The sequence below is a fragment of the Belonocnema kinseyi genome, chromosome 5, assembly GCF_010883055.1.
Source record: "Belonocnema kinseyi isolate 2016_QV_RU_SX_M_011 chromosome 5, B_treatae_v1, whole genome shotgun sequence".
In the NCBI taxonomy this organism is placed as follows: Eukaryota; Metazoa; Arthropoda; class Insecta; order Hymenoptera; family Cynipidae; genus Belonocnema; species Belonocnema kinseyi.
The window spans coordinates 115576518-115588801 of record NC_046661.1 but is presented as its reverse complement, the minus strand read 5'-3'; the positions used below and the strand labels follow the sequence as shown (position 1 = coordinate 115588801).

The window sequence follows — 12284 nt, the reverse complement described above, 5'->3', positions numbered from 1 at the left end:
GGGGGTAAAAATATTGAAATAAAGCGTGACATCATATGTGAACGCTCCCTTGGTAACGTTATAGATTTAATGTATTAAAAATTTCTTGAATGTATCCTCACTTTTTAAATCTCATTCCACGTGCCCCATACGCATTAGTCAAACAAAAATGAATTCAAATGAATATTAAAAAGATTCAAAAATAAATAAATTCAAGGAATACAAACAGTTTGATTATGTAGAATATTGAAAAATTGAATTTTTGTAAATTACAAAGCCTGAAAAAAATATTGTTAAAAAAAGTTTTTTAAATTGTGCTAATAATAAAAGTGAAAAATTAAAGGGGCCATATCTGGGCCAGACCGGTCCCCATTTTGGATGTTTAAATCTGGACCCTGTTGGGTAGGGGGTTTCATTTACGGTCTGACGCTAAACAGATTAGCTTATCGGGGGCCACATTGGGGTCAAGTACAGCATTTCCTTTGACATGCTGTGGCATAACAACTTTTTATTAATATACTAAAAACGTATCCTTTGCGCAAATCATTTTAACAGTATGTGTAACTGATTTTCAAATAATTTTTGGGCCAATAATCCAATTTTTATTAAAAAGTCCCTTAGCACCTTTTGGACTGCCAGCCTTCAAATATGTATTTTCTATTTTCAATCCGTAATTTCTGTATTTCTTTTGTTACAAAAATGACCTTTTCACGCATCTTATCTTTTATGACAAACTATAAAAAATTCCTTAGAAAAATTATTCGATTGTCTTATTTGTGTTTGCCATATTTGCCATTTCGAATTAAAATTTTTTGATATCAAATATGAATTCCGCGACCTCAAAAACCTGAAAATGCAAATTTTTGTGAACTTCCTAATATGACTGCTTTGTATATACAATATTGTATCCGATATTTAGAAGTCTAAAATTCTGATATTAGCTTAAGATTCAGCTATTTCGAAAACCTAAGTGTGATTATTTTTATATGGTTTCTAACATTTCTTTGATTTTCGTTTCGCCATTTTGTTCATAATTCTTGGTTTCAACAGTATCATATCATTATTGGACTTAACGATCTGAGAACCTGGAAAGCAAAATTGAAAACCTGAATATGGCCATTTTCATAGGGTTACCAGATGGGTCGGGTCGAAATCCAGGACACTTAAGAAAGCTCTAAAAAAAGATCATCGACTTTATTTTATTTCGCGATACGTAAGTAGAATTGCGTGCACGGAGGGGGGAAAAATGTGTCACGTACAGTTTTCACTGAAAGTTGGTTATTTTCAAATTATGATATCAGATTTGGTTTCAGCGATTTCGAAAATCTAAATTTAACTATATTTGCAAAGTTCGTTTTCAAAATAACGTCTTTACTAAAAAAAATAAGTATATTTATTGAGAAAAATAAATATACTGTCGTAGGTCAAATAATACTTAGTGGAAGCCCAGCGCTTTCGTTAATCTCCAGCAATTACCAGGTGGTGCACTGTAAGTGAGGGTCCTCGAAGGTGTCAGGGTATTTCGAGAATCGGGACCCCAATCGATTGTTGGCTGAAGAAGCATCCGAGCTCGACACCAGACGCTTTCTTCAATCCCCTTTCGTCCACTTGAAATTTTTTGAGAAATTTTACCATTCAGATCATCATTATCGTCATCATCATCATCATCATCATCATCGTAGGTTGGCTTTGGACGACGTTTTCTTAACTGAAACTGCAAAGGAGAGATTGATCAAATTCATAATGGACTGAGACACTTTGTGACAAGAGGTTAATTATACTCGGATTTTTGGTTGTACAATAAATTGCAAGATTGCAAAATTGCAAGATTGAATAGGACTGCAAAATATTGCAGATGGGTATAGTAAATTGTTTGCAAAACTGGTTCATTTATTCCATGGGTAACATTGATAAAAATCACATAAGAGATATTTTAGGAAACATATCCAAATATATGAGGGCACATCTGTCTAACCCATTTGCTTGAGGGACCAAATAGAAAGATCGAGTTCGTTAAACAGCCCTTTCTGATAAAAATTCAAAAAGTGAGAGCTTTTTCAAAATTTTTGAGACCACTTTTTTCCAAGATTTGAAAATTCTATGCCTGGCTATTTGCAGTATACTAAAATACGAACAATTTATCTCATGACTTTTTTTGCTAACAAAAAAATTATCAAAGTTATAAAATTAAAAAAAAAGGAAAATGAACATTTTAAGTCAAGCAACGCATGATATGAAAAAAAGTCAAGAAAGGAAAAATGCTGATTTTTTGTAATTCTACAAGATTATCATAAAAACATTTTGATTAATGTTGAAAAATCGAAAATTCAAATTCTTATAGGATAAAAAATAATACAAATATGTTATGAATAATTTGTTGCTATGGCGCGTAGTTTTTGTTTTAGTCGCATAAAATAACATAAAAATAAGAAAAATAAAAATGTGGAATTTTTTAAAAAACGACACAAGGCATGGAAAGACAGAACAAGTAGATTTTCTTTCAATCGTAAAAAACAACATGAAAAATAAAAAAGTAAAAAAAATTATAATAGCAAGGCAAGAAAAATACAAATATTTTCCTATCGTAGCATATAACGAATTTTAATGATATAACCTTGTTCAAATGATACATGTTTCAGCGTAATTAAGAATAAAATGCAATGCAAAATAAGAAACAAATATTTAAGTAATCATGATAAATACAATTTTTAATTCATTTTACAGTATCCAAATAAGCAATACCAGGCAGAGATATATACACTTATTTATTTATACATAAATAAGTGTTACATACATTTGATATAAAAGTATTGAACATAATGTAGAAAAATTAACATTTTGGAAAAAATCGAGTGCGAAGCGCGAAATACGTGATGAAAATATGTTCGCTAAAGCCGAAAGACCTTTAACAAAAGACAATTTACAACATCACATTACCGCTGTCGATGGTTTGACCTTTAGTTTTAAAAGGTCTGTGCACAAATTGAGGTAAAATACAACGACCGAGCGTGTAGAGCGAAATAAACGCATAATTCAGCGCGAGATAAATATATCATCGAGCGCGAATCGAGAGAATCAACAGACGATAAATATTATAATATTTGATTTTAAAATAATGTAAAACATGTTCAAGTTTTTCGTATTTTTATCATGTTTGTTATTATTATTTTTATTATTCATGCTGCCAGTAAATTATATACTTTTCGGCTAAATATTCTAATTGTCCACAATTGCAGAATTTTCAAATGCAAATCTATAAAAGTTAATAAATAAAGATAAAATATAAAGTAAAATTGAAATTAATTTTAATTTTTCAAAATTAAACTATTAAAAAAAATAACGATCAAAATGACATACCTTTAAAATATAAATCTTTAAACAATTAATTAACTTGCAGTTCTACATATAATTTTCTATTTTTATGATTTACATTTGAAATTTCGTTACTTTGGAAAATTAAGAATTATAAACTTTTGACTCGTGACTCTTTTTCAATTGAGGAGTTCTGGACAAGAAGGCGACAGGCGCTCGAGAACGAGTAAAAGTATTGTCCAAGCTGTGACGTCAGGTATCAAAAGTGAAATTTGAATTTTGAAAAAACCAAAAATATAGTTAGATAGCTCTTGAAAAATGAACCTGAGTCTCCATTTACAGTTTTTCTCTCGTGCTGCAAATTTTTCAGTAAATAAATCAAAACTGACTTTTTTAAATTGAAAAACCATGTTTTTTCACATTCAACTCGCCGTAAGCAATTCGTTTATGAACTAATTAACAAATTTCTTTTTGAGTTTTATTCGTGACACTCTAGCGGAGGCTACAGTGTCCAAAAAGGGTCAAAAGTTAATTTCTAATGTTTTTTTTAATCCGAATGAAAAACCACGTTTTTAGACTTTCAGATTAAAAAAGTGAACGAGGAAGTTTGAGCTACGACAAACTTCAAGCGAACGAAATTTGCGCCAATGTATTGGCCAACTTTTTGGAAAATCTCAATTGGATTTGATTTTCAGTTCCATAATTACAGCGAGTTTATTACGAGCTCGCGACGCGACACCCCAGAATTTTTCAGGGGACGCCGCCGGAACGCTGAATAGTGCGAGCGAGTGGACAAAACAAAGGATGCGTAAGAACGATGTTTCAGGCTTCAGGCGACGTCCCCTGAAAAATCTTGTCGTGTCGCGTCGCGGGCTCGTACTAAACTCGCTGTGATTATGGAACTAAAAATCAAATCGAAATGAGATTTTCCAAAAATTGGTCAATACATTGACGGAAAATTCTTTCGCTTGAAGTTTGTAGTAGGTCAAACTTCCTCATTCACTTTTTTAATGTGAAATTTTTCAAGGGCTATCTAACTATATTTTTGGTTTTTCCAAATTTCGAATCTCACTTTTGATACCTGACGTCACAACCTGGACAATACTTTTACTTGTTCTCGAGCGCCTGCCGCCTTGTCCAGAACTCCTCAATTGCTTATATTGCAATATTAAACGAAGATATGAAAATTCATACGGAAGATAAAACTTGGGCCTTTTCCTAAACTTTCGAATACAGTACTATATACTGAAATGCACGTCAATTATTTATTTAATCCTTTCCTAGGGGCTGTAAGAACTTGTATTTGGTGGGGAGGCTTAAGCGTGTGGCACATAGGGATCAACGGACCTCGGCCTGCATGCGTATGGATATGGTCGAGGTCTCTCCCGGACCGATCTCTAATTTCTGAAATCGGTGGCCTGCGAACGGATATTCACTGAGTTTCTCGCTCAATGTGACGTCCTCCCTAAGCCATGGGTGTAGAGTGATCTTGACCATGGCACTTTGGTACCTAGAGGTTACGAAGGTGCCCTAATGGACTCCCGGGGACACCGGACGACCTCACCGAGTAATTAGTCTTACCCTTGCATGCGGGGCTCTGCAGGGGCGGACCTTTTATTTCCCTAGCTACTCGTGGGAACAAAAATCAAGCACGCAAAAATTCCAAAAGAAGAAGAAGAAAGGGAGTTGGCGGAGGGGCGAAAGTGGCTGGATCCAAACGGGTCTGTCTCTTCGTCAAGCCTTAGTCAGGAGGCGGCTGTGCCCCTAGCTCTTTCAGTAGCTGAGGGTGTGACGGCCCCCCTGAGTGAAGCTATGGAAACAGGAGTGGCCCATCAGTCCCCTAATAAGAAGGAACGCCTTAACGGTTCCCTGAAAAGGATACTGAGGAGGCAAGCACAGCCGGCTAGTGGAGCAGCTGCAGAAGCTGGCAGATCGCCGACTACAACGCCGATAACCAGCACTAAGACTCAAAAGCGAGGAATGGGCTCAGAGCGCACCCCACCGGGGAAGCTAAGTCTGTGAAGAAGGACAAGGCGGTCCAGCAGCCGAAGAAAAGGGAGTCGTCGGGGGTTGGACTGACGGCCGCTTAGAGAACTTGCCCCTGACTGTGGTGGTGACAGATACGAGATACCAAGACTCGCTCCTCACTACAGAGCAGTTAGAGCTCTTCAAGCATACTACCTGAAGAGCGCTCGAAAAAATGTCCCCAGATCAATGGCCAAAATTCAAGACCCATTTCTGCAGGGGGCGAGTCTTTGTATTTATGACAGCTGACCCAGTCGCTAAAGCTTAGCTTCACAAGGTTTTCGCCGAGACAAGGCCTTGGGAAGGCGCATCTCTTAAGGTTGGTGGAGTTGAGTTGCTCCAGAATATGGTTAAGGCTACGGCGTGGTTATCAGGTAAACTGATAGACCCGCATGTGTTCCTCCGTTGGCTGGAGGGATTCAATCCGTCACTTAAGGCAGCGTCCTGCCGGATCGTCAGGCACGATAGACCTCAGGATGAGGACACAGCTGGAGAATTCAAACATCTCCTAGTTATGGAAATTCCTGAGACCTTGCGGCCCTCAACAACAGGCCCTTCTACCTTTTTGAAAAGGTCAACTTTCAAGTTGCCAGGCAGGGGCAGGAGGAGCCTGTCGGCGGACAGAAAGATCGGGATCAGACCTAAATGACTGCTCCCGATCTAACTATTACCCAGATTAACTTGCATCATAGCAAAGGCGCCTCTACAGTGGAGGTACGTACACTGGTGGAATACTGCAAAGTGAGGGGTCTTCTTCTGCCGCTGGGGTGCTATGCTAACTCCCACCATACTTTGTGGGGTAGCACGGACCTTAACTAATGACATCAATACCTAATGACGACTGACTTAGATATTCTTAATACGGGGAACACCTCGATGTTTCGTAATTCGGTCAGGTGGAAGTCATTGACATCACTCTCTGTACCGGTAGTTTTACAGATAACATCAAGAAGTTGGAATCCACTGTACCCATTGTATCTAAATGGGTCAGAAATCCCAGAACAACGGACTGGGGTCAGTTTTACACAGAATTAAGAAGTGCACTTTCAGGAGTACCCAGGTCAATTAGAGACGTGGATACCTTGGAGATGGCGGCCGAGATTTTCACGGAAGCCATCAAATCCACTTATGAAAGTAATTTTCGACCTTCAAAAGTCCGAAAGGCTGGAGAGACACACTGGTAGAATGCGAAACTCGAAGAGCTTCGCAGACAAACCAGAGAGAGGTTTAGACGTGCCAATTCTGGCAAAACGAAGGAACTACGAACTTCATTTACATTGATAAAGAATGAGTATAGGAGTGCAATACGTGAGACAAAGCATGGCAGCTAGACCAACTTTTGCACTGATATCGAGAAAGGAGCAGAGGCAGCCAGACTGGATAAGCTGCTTTCTCGAAATCCGGATGCTATTCTCGGGACTCTAAAATTGCCCGGCGGATCAAGGCATATTTTTCGGGCTTCACAAAGTGAGGAGAAGAGGGGACGGCACCCCTGAGGCGATCAAGGCCGCCTGTGGCCCAACTGGGCCCGAAACGCAGGCTATCTAACGAGATTGTTACCCCAGCCAGGCTCAGGTGGGCACTGAAGTCGTTCAGTCCTTACAATTCTCTCGTTTCGGAAGGTATATATCCAGTCCTCTTATGGAGGGTTGGTGAGATCATCATTCGGCCGTTTATGAGATTTGCTAGGGCTAGGCTGACGTTGGGTTATGTTCTGGCGGCATGGAGGGCTGGTCACTCGACTCAGGCGGCCCTAAGCACTGCAGTTGACCTAATTAAGGGACAACTGAAGCAGAAAGGTCTCGCGATTGGAACCTTCATGGACATCGAAGGAGCCTTTAACTACAGAGAGGTGTTCTATCACACTTGCTGTGGTGCCTGTTAGTGGATGAATTGCTTCATCTACTCACGAGTCAGGGCCTCCAAGTTATAGGATATGCGAAGGATTTACTGGTTATCGTGCACGGTCAGCATCTGGACGCGCTCTTCGAAATTATGCCGTAAGCACTAAGAATAGTAGATTTATGGTGTGAGAAGACTAGATTGTTAGTCAATCCGAGTAAAATGGATGCAGTTGTGTTCACCAGAAGGTACAAGTGGGGAACCACGAATATAATCAAATTGGCTGGACAAAAACTGGAAATCAAAGGGCAAGCCAAATATCTAGGAGTCATTCTGGATAAGAAGCTATCATGAAATGAGCACCTAAGCTTGAAACCGGAGACACTTATGTGGATCTCTACAGCGATCCTGCGACCCAGACGAACCTATGCGGCATTCGTCTAGTGGACCAGGGTCGAACTTTCTACTGTGAAGTTCCGACTGGAAAGAATCAGGGGACTGATTCTGAGAGGTATCACTGGTGCTTCGAAGTCGACACCCACGATGGCCCCTGGGGCACTAATAGGTTTGGAGCCCCTCCAGCTCACCATAAAGGGCATGGCTGCAAAGGCGGCCTGGAGATTAAATATGGTAAACGATAGCAGTATCTCGAAAGTTATGCGGATACCAATCGACATCGCAAGGAGGCCGACACTGAGCATGCTCAGGGACAAAATGTCCACATGTCGCTACCTCTTTGACAAGAAGTACCGATTTAGCCGATCCACGAAAGAGGAATAAGCTAACGGTGAGGCACACCTGCCCAGTGATAGAGACAACTGGTTTACAGATGGCTCAAGGAACAAGGAGAACGCTGGAGCAGGTATATAGTGTAAAAGGAACGGAATGAGGCTTCAATGAAGGCTTCACAATTGCGATGAGGTCCTACGCAACATTTCTACAATATGAGATTATGTCCTTGCTCCAGTGTGCCTATAAGGCAATGGAGTATGGCGGTAAAAGGAACCGAGTCACTTTGCTCTGGATCCCTGGAGACAGTGGCATCAGGAGCAATGAGATATCAGACAGGTTAACAAATCTAGCAGCAAAGGGAAACTTTACTGGACCTGAGCCAGTTGTATGAATTTCCATTAGGTTGGTCACTGAAGATATAAACAGTTAGCTGATCGAGGAACCTCAGAATGAGTGGTATGCGGGCTCTGGCTGCAGACATGGAAACCTCCGGTATCACAGACATAAGATGGGGCTTGAAGAAAGTCCCCTCTGTCGTCTGTGCGGAAAGGATAATGAGACTTCCACTCATATTCTCTGTCACTGCCTTGCGATTGCGGGGAAATGCGTAACACTAACAGACAGCTTCTGCATCAGTAAGTCTGAAATATCAGCCAATAGCGCGACTGCGGTCCTCTCTTTATAGAGAGGGCTTTGGGGCATGCTTTGGGACATACTCCCAAATGTTTACCAGAACAAGAAAAACGTTTAGTCCACTCTTAAAAATAAAAAAAATGGTTAAAAGCAGGCCCAAATTGAAAAAATCTATTTGTTACTAAATATTTGATTTATATTATTAAATAAATAATTATAGTGGATTTTAGTATACTTTATTCGAAAGTTAAGGAAAAGGCCCACATTTAATCTTCTTTATGAATTTTCACTTTTTTTTTGTAATATTACAGTATAAGCAATTGAAAAAAAGGTACTTTTTTATGAAAATACCATTTTTTTATTTTCTCGAAAACTTTCCGGAAAATGCATTTAGAATTGCATTCTTTTTGATTATACACATTGACTTATAGAATCTTGAATTGTAAATCTTTAAAATAAAAGACTTGATGAGTGCCTAAATCATTGGGAAACGAGGTAAGGGAGGGGATGTATTGGGAAAAAGAAGAGAACAGAAAGTTTAAAATATGTGAATGAGAGAAGGAAACATGGGAGCATGCATGGGAAGTATATAGGAGAGAAATGGAAGATAAAGGAAGCTGGCAAGAGAATATGGTTAAGATTCTAGAAGATAATGGATTAGGAGAAGAATGGATGAAAAAGTTCAAGGGTGCTACAGGAGCGAATGAGAAAGAATGAAAGAATGCATGTGAAAAAAAAGGCAAATGGAGTTATAAAAAAGTGAAAGAAAAAGAAAACGGAAGTCGCTTAGATTAGAAGCGTAAAGATTGCAAGTAATGGTAATGTAAGAGTTAAGTAGACTAAGATGCGTTTGCGTTTTATTAAGATCATATTAAGTTCATATTAAGATCCCTGGACATTTTTGGAATCCCTAGCCTAGTAACATCAACTTCTATATATTGTATTTCTCTCGCCATTATTCTCTCACCAATAAGCGCCCATTACTTTAAATCGTGATCCACCAATTATTTACTGAGATCCTTAACATTACTTTATCGATTGGAAATCGTGAAAATCCATTAAAATAAGTGGACGAACTTCCGACAAGGGTGTATGTCCGCTTGTTTTCGGCTCGATATACTTATTTATTTTGACGCGCTGATTACGAATATGATAGTGAAAATTGGCGAAAATTTGATTTTCATGGTGAAATCATCAAAAAACCATAAAAATCATGGTTTTTTAGGTTGATCTCAGCTAATATGCAAAATTCAGAAAAATATTTCAAATAAAAGTTGTGGGTCTCATTGAAATACACATTTTTGTTGCAAGAATTTTTTTCTATGAGCAATAGTTTCCGAGAAAATCATCAGTTCCACATGATTTCTATCGTATCTTTAATAGTTTCAGTTTGATATCGAAAAGAAGAAACCCCTTTGATTGGCTACAAAAATATTGTAAAGTTACACCAATACTCCTTTTCCAACGTTTTTTTGGGGTTGGGAAATCATCCCTTTGACTGATCACAGAAATAATGTAAGGTTCCCACTACCCCTTTTCCAACGACCCCTGAGGGCGGGAAGGCACTCCTGTAATTGGTCACAGAAATAATGTAAAGTTACACCCCTACCGCTTTTCCAACGTTTCGTGGTGGCGGGAAATCACCGCTGTGACTGGTCACAGAAATAATGTAAGAATGCACCCCTAACCCTTTTCTAACCCCTCGTGAGGACGGGAAGGCATATTATTAAGTGTAATAATATATATAATCATAGATTTATCAGAGAATAAAAATTAGTGTTAAATAGGAGCAAATATTTAAGTAATCATGAAAAATAAAATTTGCACATTATTTTGCAATATATGAATAAGCAATTTTAGGCCGAGATACAGAAATAAATAAATAAATATAAATCGCTCAGCTGCGTAAGGGGCAGACCAAGCATGTAAATGGCGATGAAATGGGCATCGTCCATAAAAAGAGTATACAGTATAAAAAAGGAGTATTAAGAATATACAACATAATTGTTGCAGGAATAATTAGCCTCACGCTTAGAAGCAATTTTATTTATCATGTAGAGAAATAATACTTACTAGAGCCATTCCAATGATGACGACTACAGGTAGAATTCCAACGACCCAACCAACAGCGTCAGCCCACGTCGGGTAAACGTAAGTGCCATACCTGAGGGGTTCGTATTCAACCCAGTTGAAGAAAAGAATGAAGAAAAGTGCAGCTGGTGTTACGACTTTCCACATCCACGTCCAGAAGAAGCACCAAAATCGGCATCGTGGGCCAATCATTTGTTGCACATCATCCAGAAAACGGTCAGCTCCATAGACCCAGGCGACGAGGATGCACTCGGTGATTGCTATTAGAAGTACTGACCAATTTGCCGCGTATTTGTCCATCAACTGGAGCCAGTACATCCCAGCCTATTGAAAAGAGTTGATGAATGTCCAAATTGAAGTTAAACTTCAAACTAAAAATGCTAGAAAGTTAACAATTATTTACGACTTTTGCCCCTACCCTCGAAGAATAACCCCAGTGAGGACCGTAGTGTTGCCCCCCCCCCCCTATATTAAGAAATGTAGCCGCCTGATAAAGTATGACACAAAAAAAAACAGTTCAACTTTCAACCAAATTGTTTAATTTTCAAGCCAAACCGATGTTTTTTAGAAAACAGTTCAATTTTCAACAAAAAAGTTTATTTTTAAACAAGGTCGATGAATTTTCAATCCAAAAGGATTGATTTTCAACAAAACAATTAAACTCTTAAACAAAAATTTTGACTTTAAAAAAATAGTTGAATTCTCAGCAACAACAAAAATAAACTTTCAACAAAATAGTTTAATTTTTTGCCAAAAAGCTGAATCTTCAACCAAGAAAATTAATCTTCTACCAAAGGAACAATTTTTGAAACATTTGAATTCACCGAAAAAGAGGAATTTTTAACAAAATAGTTAAATCCTATACGAAAAGATAAATTCTTAACAAGCAAGGTTAATTTTCTACTCAAACAGACGAATTTTAAAAAAATGCATCCATTTTTACCAAATAGTTGAATTTTCAACTTAGAAAGCATAAATTCTATATAAAAATATTATATAAATACGATAAAAATGTAATAATAGTTTGAGCTTCAAATAAAAAAATATATTTTAAACAAACTAGTTAGATTTTCAACCAAAGAGATGGATCTAAAAAAACTAGTTTTCAACTTAGTACTTCAACTCTCAGCTCCATGGTTGAATTTTCAACAACAAAAATTTCAGTAAGCAATTAATTTTTCAACAAAAAAAAATGAATTTCCCACCAAAAATATTAATGTCCTACCAAAGAAGACGAATTTTTAACGAAATGCATGAATTTACAACCAAATTGTTGGATTATGTTGCCAAAAGGACGAATTATTGTCAAAACAGTTTAATTTTCTACCTGAAAATATGAATTTTGTTACATAAACGATAATTATCTACCAATTAGATCAATTTTTAAAATAAACAGTTTAATTTTAAATAAATAGATTCATTTTCATATAAAAATATAAATTATCAAGAAAAAATCTTTTTTACTAAATTGTTAACCTTTTGAAGCAAAAAGACGAATTTTCTATAAAACAGTTGAATTTCAATCAGAAAATATATAATTTCAACAAAAAAGGTAAGTCACAATGAAATACGAGGGTGAATTGATAAGTTTCCGGCCTGACCAAGAAAAACAACGTTTTTAAGAATTTTTTTTTTTTATTTCTCAACATAATCTCCTCCAAGGCTGATAC

At 37.5% G+C, this 12284-nt stretch overlaps 1 protein-coding gene across 2 annotated transcripts in view; it reads right to left on the bottom strand.

The window, feature by feature from the left end:
- LOC117173512 (sodium- and chloride-dependent glycine transporter 1) overlaps positions 1–12284 on the bottom strand; it is a 74454-nt gene that overhangs the window by 4015 nt on the left and 58155 nt on the right. For both annotated transcript variants that reach the window (XM_033362137.1, XM_033362136.1), the window contains exons 9-10: positions 10597–10938; positions 1456–1693 (exon numbers count right to left, since the gene is read on the bottom strand). In XM_033362137.1, the coding sequence (XP_033218028.1) occupies positions 1456–1693; positions 10597–10938 (580 nt within the window). The remainder of the gene's footprint in view (positions 1–1455; positions 1694–10596; positions 10939–12284) is intronic.